We start from the raw sequence: 17036 nt of genomic DNA on the forward strand, positions 1-17036 counted from the left end.
TTTGGTACTTGACCTAGATATTCTTCCATGTATTTATTCCACACACACCTCTCTTACCCTGCTCTGTACACTGCAGCCCGCCCTCCCTGGCCTGGCAGCAGTATAGTGTCCTCCTGCAGACTGTCCCATCAGGTGCAGGCCTGGGGACATCACTGTCCTCACTAGTTTGAGGCCCCGCCAACACCCTTACAAAGTGCCCCTTCTTTCAGTACTCTTTGGGAACATGTGGCCTTGAAGTGGCCTTCATGTCCTGCCCAGTCCCTGAAGGATCTGATGGCAGAGCCACCCTCAGCAAGGTAACCCAGTTATGGTCTTGGTTGACCCCCATTGGTGAGAGGAAGAACATTTCTATACTGGAAATGTCTTTGAAATTCAAAGTAAACTTGAAATGTTGCCAACTAAGCATTTTGTATTCTCTCATCAGGAAAAAAAAAATGGGGGGAAGTATATTGTTGGAGATGGCAAGCTTTTCTAACATCTATGCATTTTTTTTTCCTCTCATTCCTTTTTTTTTTTTTTTTTTTCTTTTAAAATTGTGACACAAGATCTCTGGGCACAGTGGCATACACCTGTAATCACAGCACCTTGGGAGGCTAAGACAAGAGGATCATACATTCAAGACCAATCTTAGCGACTTAGTAAAACCCTATCTCAAAATAAAATAAATAAAAAGGGCTGGAGATGCAATGCAGTGGTAAAAGCACCCTGATTAAGTCCCCAGTACACAAAATCAATTGTGACACAAGGAAAATTACTCCCATCTCTCTTTCCCTACTGGCCTGGCTGGCTCTCAGACCAGATGGTAATCTAGATCTGAGTGAGTGAGTGGAGGAGCTGAGCTTAGTCACCTGGGCTGAACTGCAGTGAGTGAGCTCTCCACCCCAAGTTTCCAGTCTGAGCCCAGTCCTTGCCCCTTGCCCAAAGCTCTGTGTCCTCCAACAGGCTAGCCCACGTGCAGCCTGAGTTTCCCTCTGTGTGAGGAAAGTAGCCAAGCCCACCAGATTCCTGTCATGGGCCGTCTTGTGTTATTAATTTTTGCAAGGACTTGAGTCCTTCTTAGTCTATAAAATTGGTTCTCAGGTTCGTGGAAGTTTGTTTAGATATGACTGCTTATCATTTATAGACCCATCAATACGAATCAGAACATTGCTTAACCTAATAACGCACACTTAGTCAATAGCGGCAATTATCCAAGTAAATCTAAGTCAGTCATCTGTGGGAAAATTATATTGGAAGAGACAAATAGAAGCGTAAACATTTCTACTTTCTAGTTTATATGCCACCTTTTAGAAGACTTGCACTTACTAAAAACAATGAATAATTAAGATGGTAGGTTTTTTGCTTCACTTTTAATAGTTGTGATCTAGTTGAGATATAGAAAACACGTCTTGTATATGAAATCATAGCAAGTGCTGAAGGCTTTTTATATGATGTGTTTTACTATTTTTAATCATTTATGGAGCACTTTATACTTAAAAAGTTCTTACAAATAATTTTATTACACATTTAAATGTTTTACTGGTGGTGGGTGCCTATACATACTGGATATAAAATGAGATAGGAACATTCATAGTGTAATATTTCTTGTTTGTTTCAAAAATATATAAATATCTATGAACAGATTTTTCTCATACATTTTTGTACCCACACAAATTCTAATTTGAGGTCTGTCAAGCTGAGTTCATGGGGAGCTGTACAGGCATCTAAAACAGAAGTCAGGGAACTCCACCCCACCACAGTGGTCCTTAGTATCTATGGATCCCCAAGGGGGCCAAACTTGTGATACTTAACTCCCTTGTGTAATGTATCCTATGCACATCCTCCAGTGTACTTTAAGACATTTTTCTAGGTTACTTATAATGCCTGCTATAACATAAATGCTTTGTAAATCGTTGTTGTTTAGGAATAATGATAAGAAAACAAAGTCTTTACATGTTCACCGCAGACCTTTTTTTTTTTTTTTTTTTTTGTAAGTATTTTTGACCTACAGGGATTGGATCCTCAGGTGAGAACCCATGGAGGTAGAAGGCAAATTATGGATCTAAATCCTTATGTTGTTTAGGGCAAAGAAAAAAACTCTCCTTTAGCTGCCATGTTTAGTAACTTGTGCTTTCTATACTTGGTTTTGAAAGTCTGTATTTCAAGGAGCATGTATTTTGTTTCTCTGTGTCGAGTGCTGCCTGGGTAAGAGATGGTTTGTGGTCCCCCTGAGGCCATCACCACAGTAGAGGGACGGACATGCCCATACATGGCCCACTTCCAGAAAGCCAGATAGTTGAAGTTTCTCTGGTGGGTGTATGGCCTGTCCTTTCTTTCACAAGACACTCTTTTCCTGATTGCACAAAGTTCTTGTCTGCTTCAGAAAAATTAGAAAGAAATTATGCACAGAACCACTGCCTTTACCATTTTCATGTATATTCACATATATATATGTTGTGTGTGTGTGGGCATATGAATATACATATTTATATATGTTCTACATAGTGCCTATATGTATGAAGATGAATGATACATGTATATTTGCATAGGTACTACACGGTTTCATATTATGCTTAGTTTTGTGTCTTTTTATTATTTTAAAATTTTTCCCATATTAAAGAGTATTTAATTGGGTATTCTAGTGAGAGTCATCCATATTCTGGGTCTGCTATTTATTTTTCATTTCTTCTGAGTGTAGTATCTCATTGAATGTGTTTTGTAGTGCTGGCTTAGTGGTTATGAATTCTTTTAGATTCTTATCATGGGAAGGTTTTATTTTGCCTTCAATTCTGAGGGATAGCTTTGCTGGATATAGCAATCTTAGTTGGCACCTGTTGTCTTTCAAGGCTTAATTTTATTCCAAGCTTTCTGGCTTTTAGGGTCTGGCATGAGAAATAAGTAGAAATTCTAATTGACCTTTAAATGTGACCTACCTTTTCTCTCTTGTGACTTTTAGAATTTTGTCCTTGTTCTGTACATTAGGTACTTCAACTATAATGTGTCTTTTGTTTTGGGGGGCTTAAACCCAAAGGCACTTTAACACTGAGCTACATTCCCAGCCCCTTTTTTACTATTATTTTACCTTGAGACAGAGTCCTGCTGAGTTGCTTAGGACCTAAGTTGCTGAGACTGACCTTGAACCTGCTATTCTCCTGCCTCAGCCTCTCAAGTTGTAGGGATTATAGGAATGCACCACCACACCCAGCTGCACATGTCTTGAGGATATTTTTGGATTTTGTCTATTCACAGCTCTAAATTCCTCTTGGTTTTGGACTTCCATCCCATTTCTAAAGTTTGGACATTTTATAGTATTCCTTCATTGCACATTCTTTGTTTTTCAGTGCCTTCATCTAGGCCAGTGATTCTTATATTTTGGCTCTTAGTGTTATTCCAAATTGGAGTATTCCTTCATGGTCCCCTACCATCTTTTCTTCATTCTCAATTTAACTTAAATCAGAATACTAGTGACAGAGGCACATTGATGTTTATAGGAGCACAGTTCACAGTAGCCGAGTTGTGGACCCAGCCCAGGTGCTGTTGACAGATGAATGGGTAATGTGGTATGCATTCACAATGCAGTTTTACCCCATTATGTAGAAGAATGAAATGAATGGAACTAGAGAATAACATATGTATAAGCAAATAAGGGAAAAAAGCGGAAGACCCCATGAAAATAGGAGGAGGGTTAAAGGAGTAGAAGGAGGAGAGTGAGAAGTAGGAGGGACAGGAAAAGGGAGGAACTGCAGAATGAAACTCATCAAATCATACACTAAGTACATATATGAATATTCCTCAGTGAATTCTACATTGGTTGTGTATACCTATAAAGCACAGATTTTTTGATTAGTTCTTTATATATGAGAGTGGAATGCATTACAATTCTTATTACAGGTATACAGCACAATTTTTCATATCTCTGGTTGTATACATAGTATATTCACACCAATTCATGTCTTCAAACCTGTACTTTGGATAATAATCATCATCACATTCCACCATCATTAATAACCCCATGTCCCCTCCCACCCCTCCCACCCGCTGCCCTATCTAGAGTTCCTCTATTCCTCCCATGCTCCTTCTCCCTACCCCACTATGAATCACCTCCTTATATCAGAGAAAACATTCGACCTTTGGTTTTTTGGGATTGGCTGACTTCACTTAGCATTATCTTCTCTAACTCCATCCATTTACCTGCAAATGTCATGATTTTATTCTCTTTTATTGCTGATTAATATTCAATTGTGTATATAACCACATTTTTTCTATCCATTCTTCTATTGAAGGGCATCTAGGGTTGTTCCACAGTTTAGCTATTGTGAATTGTGCTTCTATAAACACTGATATGGCCGGGTCCCTGTAGTATGCTGTTTTTAAGTCCTTTGGGTATAGACCGAGGAGAGGGATAGCTGGGTCAAATGGTGGTTCCATTCCCAAGTTTTCCAAGGAATCTCCATTCTGCTTTCCATATTGGCTGCACCAATTTGCAGTCCCACCAGCAATGTAAGAGTGTGCCTTTTTCTCCACATCCTTGCCAACACTTATTGTTGTTTTTCTTCATAATAGCTGCCATGGTGACTGGAGTGAGATGAAATCTTAGAGTGGTTTTGATTTGCATTTCTCTAATTGTTAACGATGATGAACATGTTTTCTTATATTTGTTGATAGATTGTATATCCTCTTCTGAAAAGTGTCTCTTCAGGTCCTTGGCCCATTTATTGATTGGGTTATTTGTTTTTTTGGTAAAGCACCAATTTTTTTTTAAAAAGAATACCAGTATTCTACTAGAAGATCAGCAGAGTAGAGGAAGGGAAATGGGGAGAAAAATTGGGAGGGAAAGTGCAAGTACTGGGGGCTGAAATGGAGCAAATTACATTTCACGCATGTATGATTACATCAGAATGAGCCCTGCTGTTATGTGTAACTATAAAGCACTGATAAAAACAAAAAGGAAACAAAGTCTTTACTAAAATGTATTTTAGGGGCTGGGGTTGTGGCTCAGTGGTAGAGCGCTCGCCTAGCATGTGTGAAGCCCTGGGTTAGATCCTTAGCACCACATAAAAATAAATAAAAATAAAGGTGTATATATTTTTAAAAAGTAAGCAGATGCTTTATGGGCATAAATATTAAAAAAACTTATTTTAGTAGCTACAAAATCTGAAGCAATTATAAATACCCTGGGATTGAGCCCTCTCATACAGAACTCTTTTCTGTATATATGATTCTTTAGAATAAGTTTTAGAAAACAAATCACTAAGTCAAAGAGTAGGGTCAGTCTTGAGGCTTGTATTACATATTATTTTTCAATAACATGAGTGCACTTGCTTTAATATCACCTTCCTTCGTTGTAAATGTTTTTCTAATTTCTTAGGCTGCCAAAGGCATTTGCTTTTATTATTTTATTTCTTACTGACTTTTGTTAAACGGTGAATTTTGTATCTGCTCCACAGTTCATTGGATGTCTTACATGCTACAGTGATGAAATACTCATAGAAATTAAACAGCAGTGCACTGGACAAGGCAACTGCCCCAAGGAGCTTACCTGGTGGAGGGACAGACCGTAGTTCTAATTAAAAGTTAACTTGGAGCCATTCGTGCTGGTTTTAGAATTCCCAGGTGCTCAGGAGGCTAAAGCAGGAGAATCGAGAGTTTGAGACTGGGCAACTTAGTGAAACTCTGTCTCAAAATAAAATAAAATAGATAAAAGTGCTGGGATGTCCTTGGAGCCAGAACACCCATGAGTCCAATCCCCAGCACCACACCTACGCACACAGAGCAGACTTGGAGTGCCCCCCCCGCCTTCTGCTTAGGCAGCGTGCTGAGGCACAGTGTATGCCTGGAGCAGGACTCTCACCCTGTTTCCATCTGGGGCCCTTTAGGAGCATTTTTCAGTTTTTTTTCCCTTTCTACCACCACTACCCTTAGACCCACATGGATTATGCACTAAGGATTAGATTCTGCTGGTAACACTCAACTTTGGGGACTACTGAACATTGTTTATCCAAGATTCTTTTATCACCAAGAGCTGAACCCCCGTCCCCTGGGGCCACTGAGAACCTGTGCTCTGTCTGCAGAGCGAGTAGTTTCACTGTGGGCTGGAAGGCACCTAGAAGGCAGGAGTTGTGCCAGGAGTCCTTGACTAGCTGGAGGAGCACCTGGGGAGCAGAGGTGACAGGTGGCAGAGGGTGGGCACAGCTAGAGGTAGGACAGGCTGCACCATCATCTCAAGCTCTGGGGTCACCAGTGAGACTCAGAGGTGAAGCCGATTGCATAATGGATGTCATTGAGCTTCCTGGGCCTGTGGCTGTAGTCCAAAGCTATACGTTCAGGTTAGTGAAAATTCCCTGTGCCTTTACCCAGAGGTGGGCAAGGCAGCTGGTGATGCAGCCTGAAGGGCCTGCCCGAGCTGGGAGTGCAGGACACCAGCAGGAGCTAAGTGATGATATCACAGGGAAGTGTTCTGGTCTGTGCTGTGCACTTAGTAAGTGCCTGGATTAATATTTGTGGTTTCTGTTCTAACTTTTATACCTGAACTTTAGTTCCCCAAACCTGGTTGCTTCACTTTTCTGACCGTTGCATCCCCATCCCTTCAGCGAGGATTCCCCTGACCTGTCACTTCTCACACTGCTTCCACGTGTGGCAATCGGAAGCCGAGTCCTTGGGCTCAAGGAAATGCCATCAGGATTTCTTCTATCCTATGACAATTTGGCCTTGCAGAGGCAAAGGAATGAGGTCACGTTTTTGGAGTCTCCCAGTGCTGTCCTAGAAAACTTGGTTTAGAGCTTTTGGACAATGCTAGGAGAGTGTCGCCTGGTCAGCCCAGGTGCACCCACAGCTCTTGAATGGTGTCCTGATTGTGATCAGTTTCAGTTTCTTAGAAGCTGGCACAAATTCAGATATCCAAAATAGTGTGTCAGTACACAAGCAATGTCTGCACTGGTGCTGCTGACTCTCCTGCAGCCATTAAAGATCAGTGTAGAGCTGGGGACACAGCGCAGTTGGTAGAGTGCTTGCCTTGCATGCACAAGGCCCTGGGTTTGATCCCCAAGACCACAAAAAAAAAAAGAAAAAAAAAAAAGGAAAGGAAAGGAAAAAGAAGTTAACGGTATAAGCCCCCGCCATGGTGGGGCATGCCTGTAGTCCAGCTGCGTAGGAGGCTGAAGCAGGAGGACTAGTTGAGCCCATGACTTCAAGACCAGCCTGTGCAATGTAGCAAGACCCTGTCTCAAAAAACAAAAGAAAGAAAGAAAGAAAAATCATATTGTGAGAACATTTGAGGATGCAAGAAAGTTTAGAGGAAAGATAAAAACAGTACATGCTTAAAGACACAAGGTCACAAGGACACGTTGAGAACACGTCACTGTTGATGTTGCTTTCCTTTTCCGCTTCACCCCTTCCTGTCTCCTCCATTCCTGTGATGTGGATAAGGTGTGGGGGAGGGAGCCGGCGTTAACTGTCATTGTCTGAGCAGCTCACCTGGAGGACAGCAGTGTTGCAGAGGTGTTGGCACCTGTGACGATCCCGCCAGGACCCATGGGCCCACCTGCTGCTTCTGCATTCCCAGAACTGTGCCACCCACTTGCCATCCAAGTATGTCCATATCCTCCCTCACGCCCCTGCACTCTGGGCTAAACTGGGCCCATGTGTCTTTGCACTGTTTCACTAAGCTAGCTCACCGGCCTCTTTTCCACAAGATGCCTCCAAAAGAACTGGAAAACTAGATGCCCTCTTAAATTTCTCTCAGAGATCCTTTATCGCAAGTTGGATTGTTGTTAAGAATATCTGCCATTAATCTCTAGTGCTTTGCATGTTGCATCAGTAACGATATTTTTCCACCCCCACATAGAACTCCAGCTCAGTTCCTCAGTGTGGGGAACGTGGTTCTCATGGCTGCCAGCACTCGCACTCCCCTGCAGTGCCCGTAGGGACAGCAAGCTCCTGCAGCGTCAGCCCCTCTGAGCCCATCCTGCATACTGTCCTCACAGCGTCAGGGGTCTCACTGCCTCCCATGTGACCCATCTTGCACCCCGTCCTCCTGCTCCGGCCCCCAGCTTTGTAGCTGCCCGAGAGCAATCTGCTTCCTGAGCTTCTTGACTTCAGATGCCAGTGTCATGCAGGGCTCCTCCCCTGGTGCCATGGGGTGCCCTTCTTGTGGGCTGCACTGTCACATCCACTTGCACCCCACGTTCATCTCACAAGACATCTTGGGCAGTTTCTTCCCAGCCACATGGCCGTGACGTTGTGAATGTATGTTTGTGGGCACATGGGTAGGTTGTATAAGTGTGTTCGCACATGTGTGTGCGCAGGGATGTGTGTAAATGTGCTCTGTAGTCACCCTTATGCCGAGGTCCTCGTGGCCTTCCTTTCGTGTGCCATCAGGCCTGTGTGTCGTGGTCCCCCCGGAGCAGCACAGTGTCCTCTAGGCTTCCTGCTGCATATCCTAATGGCAGCTGCTCAGCTCCACTGCAGCCAAGCACAAGCCTCAGGCAGTGCACAAGCAAGAACCTGAGGCCAACTCCCATGGACTCCAGGGTGCCGGGCAGGACTGGCCCACCAGCACTTGCAGCTCTCCAGCCTGGGCTGCAGGGACATCCTGTTGACTGCTTCTCTCACTTTGACTAGGCCCCTTAGACCCACCCATTGCTGCAGGGAGTCTGGTGCTTTCCCAGTGTGATAGCATGTCACCTGTGGCCAGCGTGCTGGGAAGCTGGTGAATGGCAGCACAGCCTGGCCTCACCTACCTTCTGCATAGCCTTCCTGTAGGCCACACCATCCTCCTGTGCGGCCCGTCTTCACTGGCCTCCCTCCTGCCCCTCATTCTCACCATTCCCCCTGCATGCTCCCCTACCCCCCCATTCCAAGGCTCTGCTCCTCCTGCTCTCTGGGCCAGCACATACCTGTCCCCAGTGTAGGTCCTTTCCTGCAGGAAGTCTGCCCCCAGGTCTCAGTTTAAGTCAAGTGCCATTATGTATATCGAGAAAGTATCATCAAAAATTAGTAAAGGCCAGGTGTGGTGGCACATGTCTGTAATCCCAGTGGCTCAGGAGGCTGAGGAAAGAGGATTGTGAGTTCAAAGCCAGCCTCAGCAACTTAGTGAGGCCCTAAGCAACTCAGCAAGATCTTGTCTGTAAGTAAAATATAAAAAGAGGGCTGGGGATGTTGCTCAGTGGTTGAATGCCCCTAGGTTCAATCCCTGGTACCAAAAAAAAAAAAAAAAGTAAAAAATAAAGGAATGAAAGGAAGATCAGTAGAGCAGAAGAGGGAGAATAGGAGAAAGAAAGGCGGAGAGATGGTGAGGTGGGGTTGAGACCCGATTCCTGGCATGTGTGATCCTATCAGGTGCACCCACCACTGTGTACACCTTGATGTCTCGGGAGAATTAACACCCAGGCCTTCACATCGTCACCAGGAGCTGTCCATGGTGAGGGACACCCATGGGAAGTGGTTCTAAGTATCAGATTCACAGAACTGTCCCAGAAGATTATCTCTGAGATTAAATCAGAGCAAATTAAGGAAAATAAGAAGTATAATACACAAGCTGAATATTTCCCTATGTTCCTAGGGGGAAAAAAACAATCAAGTATCACTAACAGGCAAGGCCAGAACGCTGACCTGGGGTACACAACCAGCGGCCCAGGGTGTGGGGTCTATCAGACACAGACGCAGAGCGGGCTCAGACTTGGCAGGTCTCTCCCTCTCTCTCCTTCACATTTGCAATGCAAAGAGAATATGCACAGCCACTTGTATTACATAAAGTGATTATTGCATAGAAATTTAGACTAGAGACAGCATTTGGAAAGCATTTTAGTAAATTATCTTAACAGTCTAAAAATACTTGTGAGCTGTCAACCAGAACATGGAAGTTCTGCGTTACTTGAGTGCTCTGCTGTAATTGGGACAGTTGGGAGGAATGCAGCCCCGACTTCCTCTTCACAGTTGACCAGTGGTTCTGCCTGGTTCCCCAGGCTGCGGGTGGCTCTGAGGAAGCTGCAGCCCCTGGTGCAGCTGACTTCACATGTGCAGCAGCGGCTTTAGTCACAGAGAGCCTGGCAGCATGTGTGCATGGCAGTCTCCTGGGGGAAAAAAGAAAACCACTAGACACACCCTGAGGCCCTTGTTGAGTCGTCCGCTTGATGTCTGCACCCTGCTGGCTGGTGGCACAGTGCGGCTGGGGCCCACCCTCAGGTGCAAGGAGCCAGGAGAGGAGGAAGCTTACCAGAGAAAACATGAAGGTTCACCCATCCACGAGCAACCAGCACCCTGACATCACACATGTCACTATGAGCACCCAGAGCGATGGCACGCTCCCTCACTGCTGGCAGGAAGGCCAGTGGGACCCTCACCTTGGAAAGCAGTATTCTGATGGCACGCCCAGCAAGGAAACTGCTGTGTTACCTGCTGGGTGCTTCACCTGTAAAGTCAAGTGCTTACATCCACGTAGAACCTGCCCGTGGACGTTGTTTGACTCATGACTGCCCAAAATGAAAGGCAGCCCAGAGGCCCTTCAGTAGGTGAGTGCAGGGAATGCTGTTCAGCACAGGAAACGAACTCCGACCCATCATCAGGTCACAGCGGGACAGTAGCAGCCCAGGCAGTCTTGAGGTTCCAGCCCCATGCCACTTGTTTTCCTCATAAACACAGTCTGGCGAGGTGTGCGCACACCCTCACACCCTCACACCCTCACACCCTCACCCACATGAGACAGCAAGAAGAGGGCCTGCACAGAGAGGTGCTGGGCCTTGCTGACAGCCTTGAGAAAGACACCACACCAAGGGAGGGCATCCTGGATGTGTGGAGAGCGTGGGACTTCTCACTGCTCTTCACGCTGGGCAGTGACCTTTGGGCCTGGCACTGCACTTGGTGTTTGGTACATGCTGACTTCCTGAGGTGGGGCCGATGGCCTCAGCTTCTAAACTCAGCAGACCCTGATCCCACAAGGTCTAGCAGCCCCCTCAGCCCTTAGCAGAGACTCCTCTCCTGGCTGTGGGAGCTAGAGCCCAGGAATCTCAAGAAAGGACTGCAGCAGCCCTTCAGTGGAGAGAGCTTTCATTGCAGAACCCCCGCTCTGCGTCCGGCACCTGGAGCTCTGCCTGCCAGCCAGAAGGTGCACACATGAGCTAGTGGGTGGAAAGGCTGCGCCACATGTGCTGGCATATGTATTGCTAACTCCCTGGCTTCCTTGGTGTCCGATTGCCCTGGGACAAGTATGGAACCTCCTGCATGGCCCGGCATTTTTAGGCTCCTCTTCACTCTCTGTCTGTGCCCCGGCCACCCTGGATTCATTTCTGCTCTAGCCCACTCTGTCCTTTGAGGCTGCCTCTGCCTGGAGGGTCTTTGACTCCCTTTTGACCTGTTTCCCACTCATCCTGCTCACCGCTTTCCCCTTCCTCCACCCGGCCTGTACCCCCACCTGCCGCCCACACCCTGAACTGCCTCCCTAGTTAGCTCCTCAGCCACACATGCACTCACCACTGTTGCCTGCTTGTGGGTGCTGCTGAGAGCAAACCACTCACAACCTGTTTATCGGCCGGCTGCTAGGAGAGCGTGTGCTTGTGCAATGCCTGTTCCAGGCTTGTCGGAAGCGTGAAGTGTTCCCTCCCGCAGTGTCTCACTCAGTTGCCTAGCAGCCTTCCTTTCTCTATTGGATGGGGCAGAAATATTTTGAGCCCAAAAATGAACCGATATGTGGAGGTTGGCAGCCTTCTAACCTTCCCAATGCCCCAGTTGCAGCAGAAGAAGCACCAGAAAGTAGGCTGTATGGATGGGTGGGCCATGACGTGCTGCCTTAGCATGATGCGTTGACTATATTCATGTTGGTAAAAAAGAGCGTGGAACACATGAAGCCCCTAGTTTTATGATCCATGTACATCATATAGTAGCAATAAATATATCCAGTGCTTAATATAATATCAAATTATTGATTTTAAACTGACAGAAACCACAAGGTAGAGCCATCTTGCTAAAAAGGAAACCAGTCCTACAGGTTGGGGGTCTGGGAGAGCTTTCCAGGTAGGCTTCTCCCTGTGTTTTGTCAGTAACTTGCAAAGTTTTGTCATGAGTCATCTGGAACGGCACCTCACAGGGGCCCTCCTGTTGCTAATCGTGTGCCGGGTTGGCAATGGCACTGTCCACGTGCTGGCCAGCCAGCCGACCTTGCCCCATTATCCGTGGCTGTACAGAGCTGCTTCCAGCAAGCCCACAGTATGCCTTTGGTTCACAAATCCTGTTGTGTCTTACAGAGCTGCAGAAACTGGAGGGCAGCAGTCGACCTGTGTGGACGCCTTCTCACAGCCCATGGCCAAGGCTACGGCAAGAGTGGGCTGCCCACCAGCCACACGGCGGACTCACTGCAGGTGAGAGCACCTGCACCACTAGGTCGCTGGGTTGTATTCCGCTGTCATGGTTTGAGGACATAGGAAAGCCCATGGGCTTTCATGCCAGGAGGAACAATTTGGGAACAAGATAGGGATTTTCCTTTTCTGAGCTTAATCTCTGCATGAGATGACTCATGTTCTTCCTTCCCTGGTGGTCTGTGTGTATTAATTCTGCCATGTGGCCCTGCTGAGCAGTGGCCTCTGCTGCCCAGAGGCCTGGTGAGGGTGCTCTGCCCTCGCTCTCCTGGCAGACCAGGCCTGGCCTGAGGTGGGCAGGGGGCTTCCTACTGTGATGGAAACCAAGTGGCTCTGAAGGGTTCCCAAGGTGGGGAGTGGGCTCCACAGGCTGTGTGCTCTACCTGGAGCAAGCGTCCCTGCTCCGACTAGGGAGAAGGTGGAAAGAATGTCCAGGATCGAGCTGTGGCTGGAAGGGAGCTCCCCAGACAAGAAGGAGCCTTCAGGGTGCTCCAGTTCCCACCCTGCCCTGGGGAGGTGGTTTTGTTTTTTGCAGTACTGGGGCTTGAACCCAGAGGAGCTTTAACACTGAGGGAAGCCATTCCCAGCCCTTTTATTTAAAAAATATAATCTATTATATGCTTGGAAATAGATAAGAGAATAGAGATTGTGTTCTCAAAACACAAATATAAAACACTGTGGACAAGTACTTGTACAATACATTATTATCAGCCATCCTCAGCCCTTTTTATTTTTTATTTTGAGACAACATCTCACTAAGTTGCTTAGGGCCTCACTAAATTGCTGAGGCCTCAAATTTGTGATCTTCCTTCCTCAGCATCCTGAGTTGCTGGGATCACAGGACTGTGCCACCATGCCCAGCTGGGAGATTTCAGCTTTAATCCTAACTTTCTTGGGGCTCCCCAGAACTGAGGTTATCACCAGATATTCCAAAGCTGTAACAAGCTTAGGAGAGCAGTAACTGGGGAAGCTGGTGGCTCAGATCTTGCAGGTGGGCTCCTCCCTCCTGGATCTCCCCAGGAGCCCGCAGGCATGGGCTGCGTAGGACAAGCAAGGCCACCTCGGGTGCCCTTGCACCTCCTCACCCCTCTTGGCCCCTCCTCGCCAGCCCAGTCGCGGGCTCTTCCCTCCATGTCTCACACCTGGCACCACCAGCACAGCCCCTCACTGGAACGGTGCCTTGGCCCCTGCACTCACCTCTGTCCCCACACTGCAGCCAGAGTGATCTGAAAGCACATGTAGATGGTCTCACCTTCCTGCTCACAAGCTGTAAGCACTTCCTGCCGCCCCAGGTTAGACAAGCCTCATCATCCTGCAGGCAGCTCCGAGCCTGCAGGCAGAGTAGAGCAGTCACTGTGCTTGCTGTAGACCCTGGGCGGTTGCTTCCTAAGACCCCATTCCTTGGTTTTTAGGGCTTATTTCAGAAAAAGTATATTTAGCTATTAATTTTTAATTGATAAAAAATTGATATATTTAGGATGAATTACCTGCTGTTTTAACATATTCATTGTGAAATGCCCAAGTCAATCTAATTAACATACTCGTTATCTCATACATGTGTTTGTGTTTTGAGAACATAATCTACACTCTTACAACACATTGATATCAAGCGGAGTCCCCATGTTCCGTAATAGACTTAGCTCTTACTCCTCCTAACTGTCCTTTGACAACGTCCCTCATTCCCCATTCCAGCCTTTGGTGAATAGCATCCTACTCTGCTTCTATGAATTTAAGTCTAACTTCCACAAACAGATCACACAGTATTTTTCTTCCTATGCCTGGCTTACTTTACTTGACATAATGTCTTCCAGATTTGTGTATAATTGTCACAAGTAGCAGAATTACCTTTTTTTTAACTTCAGTAATATTCCATGGAATACATATACCCCAATTCCTTTATTCACTCATCCATTGATAGACACTGAACCTCATTTTTCTTGTCAGTGAACAGGCAACGACTTGGGTCATCTCCAGGGTTCTTTTAGTTCTTCAGTCTCTGCCTCTATGGCTCTATAATTCAGACCCCACCATTTTCCTACGTGTGTCTCCATTCTGCCACCCTAGAGCTCACTCTGCTCGCCTGCATCTGGTACTGTCCACTCTGAGGCCAGGGTCACACTGTCCTCTGCAGGCCCCTCCCCATCCTGTGGCCTTGAAGTCCTGTCCTTCAGTGCTGCCCTCAGCATACCTGTTTATCCACATCATGCCCCTCCCCACCGTCCCCAGCCCTACCACTCGGCATCCTCCTCTGGGAGGGTCTGTGCTTTCATCTCCTGACACCTAGTGTGGTGCTTAGCATGTGAGCCCTGCTCAAAAAGCTTGTTAGAGTAATCAAATCTAGTTAGATCGTTCACACCTGTAAGTATGCAAATTGCAAAGGTAGGAAGTTAGCCCTTGTTTTGATACATTAGAAAACAAGCTCTGATAGCAGGTTAATAAGGAAGAGGACTTTGTGAACTTGATGTGTGAACATGACCTGTTGGTCCATTGTGTCTTGCGTTTTAGCTCTGGTTCGTGAGATTGGCCCTGCTCGTGAAGTTAGGCCTTTTCCAGAATGCCGAAATGGAGTTCGAGCCCTTTGGAAGTCTGGACCAGCCCGACCTGTACTACGAGTACTACCCACACGTGTACCCTGGGCGCAGGGGTAAGACGGCACACTTGATGTTGGTGCCTTTTCGCGTACTTCACTCTGCTTGGCTGTGCATAATTGGGTATCCTCCCTTTGCCTGCTCTGCCAGACCTGAAGAGTCAAAGCAATAGCCCAGCCACAAGCCTGAGCCTACAAAGTGATCTCACCCAATGTTATAAACACACCAACCTAGACAGAACACACCAACCAGTGCATCCTGGGGTCACTCAGGAGCCATCTGTTGCACCTGCTAGGACCCTGCAGCATGACTGGGTGTTAGGATTGCAAACACTCTCTGCTGCTCTCCACAGGAAAAGCCGGTGTCTCGTGGCCTGCTGCTGCATGTGCCTCACTGCCAATGAAGCAAGGCCCATCTTTTCCACTGGGAGCTTGCTCTGTTTTCCCCTAGTCTCTATTCCTGGCTTGTTTGTTTGTTTTAATTACAAAATTCTTCATTGCTGTAATTGGACATTTAAACCCTTCCACACCACTAGCAGGAACATACACGGCACACCGACTTTAAAGCCATTTAGCAATTTCCTGAAGGTTCAACAAACACTTGCCATGCAACTTAGCAGTGCCACTGTGCCACCTGTCTGGCTACCAGGCAGCCTGGGGGCAGGGCCTGTCTATTCCTGTCTATTTTAAAGCTCTGGTGCTGGTGCCATTCCATGGAGAGATCCCAGGCAGGACCCTTGTTTGAAAAGTAGCTTAGGCTGGAAGAAGGAAAAGGGAGCTGCCGGGAGCAGTGTCCTCAGAGTGGGGCCTCCCAGAGGGACCCTGCATCCCCAGCACACCCCACGACCTTCCTGGGAAGGTGCTTGCTGCTAGCAGCAGGAGCAGCGACGGGAGGCTGGGCAGTCAGGAAGGTGCCGTCATGGGGAACCAGGCCTGACAGTCCTCTCCCTGTGGCCCGCAGTTCTCTTTCTCTGAAAGTAGGTCCCATGTGCACCCGCCCTGAAGCTCGTCCATTCCACGTGTGATTTCCACTACTCCTCCCTGCCCTCACAGAGCAACAGCCATCTCTGGGGTTCTAGGACACTGTCCCAGCATGTGACTTGACTGGCCTCCCTGGTGCTGCCTTCTTCCTTTCTCATTCACACCCTCTAACCATTTGAGGCTCATCTTTAACTATAGGGTAATTGCAAACTGCCAGCCCAAAAGAGGAATGAGCCTTTGTCCCGTCGAGTGGTTGTGACAGAAAATGAGCCTTAGTCCTGTGGAGTGGTTGTGACAGGCGGCGGTGGAATGCTTAAGGGCAGGGCTACGTGGGAAAGTTGCGCTGTTCCTCTAGAGTCGGGCTTGCCTGCAGTGCTGCCAGCGGGCAGCGGTTCTGCCTTTTCTCAGGAGGAACATCTGTTTTCCTTCAGCGATGAAATAAATTTTTCTTCAGTCTGCCTGGCTGCTCCCAGCCCTGTCCCTGCCCGCTCCTCTGCTTCTCTGTGCCTTGCTGGGAGTTGGCAGCTGGTTTCGATGGCGATTTGTCTGCTACCAACCAAGCTCAGAGCTTGGAGCATGCAGACCCCCCTTCACGGTGCTGAGCTCCAAGGCACCCTAATGCTGCTGCTGCGAGAAGTCTGGGCTCTTGTCCTTCAGGCCAGTGATGTAGGTTCACAGCAACTGCTTACATCAGCTGCCGGAGCCCAGGACAGGTGTTTAAGAGGAGTGGACAGACTCCCTGGGAGGTCTACCCCCACTGTCGACAGCCCTGCTTCCTGAGTGCCCAGGGTCACCTGGGTGCTCTCTTCTGCGTCCTGAGAAAGGTTGTACTCTTGGGGGAGGGGACAGGGCTTCCTGTGAGAAAAGCCTGTCACTGAGGCCATTCTGGATGTGCAGCCTCAGGGCCACTTCCCACTCGGCTGGGGTTGAACTGCTGAGGGTGTGGATAAGGAGAAGCCAGTGACTGTGCATCACAGAGCAGCTAATTCCAGTTCCAAAGGAGAAATATGTCACTTGAGCTAACGTGTATTAACATTCATCCACAATATTACATGGAATGCTTACTAATTTTTCTTTTCATTTGGTGGAGTACCAAGCATAAATGTAAGAATTTGATTCATTCATTTCATTTTAGCTTGCAA

The 17036-nt window shown here is 47.3% G+C and overlaps 1 protein-coding gene across 2 annotated transcripts in view; it reads left to right on the forward strand.

The window, feature by feature from the left end:
• Trappc12 (trafficking protein particle complex subunit 12) overlaps positions 1-17036 on the forward strand; it is a 60427-nt gene that overhangs the window by 15794 nt on the left and 27597 nt on the right. For both annotated transcript variants that reach the window (XM_076832995.2, XM_076832994.2), the window contains exons 4-5: positions 12216-12329; positions 14832-14970. In XM_076832995.2, coding sequence (XP_076689110.2) covers positions 12216-12329; positions 14832-14970 — 253 coding nt within the window. The remainder of the gene's footprint in view (positions 1-12215; positions 12330-14831; positions 14971-17036) is intronic.

The sequence above is a fragment of the Callospermophilus lateralis genome, chromosome 14 (genome assembly GCF_048772815.1).
Source record: "Callospermophilus lateralis isolate mCalLat2 chromosome 14, mCalLat2.hap1, whole genome shotgun sequence".
Taxonomy (NCBI): domain Eukaryota; kingdom Metazoa; phylum Chordata; class Mammalia; order Rodentia; family Sciuridae; genus Callospermophilus; species Callospermophilus lateralis.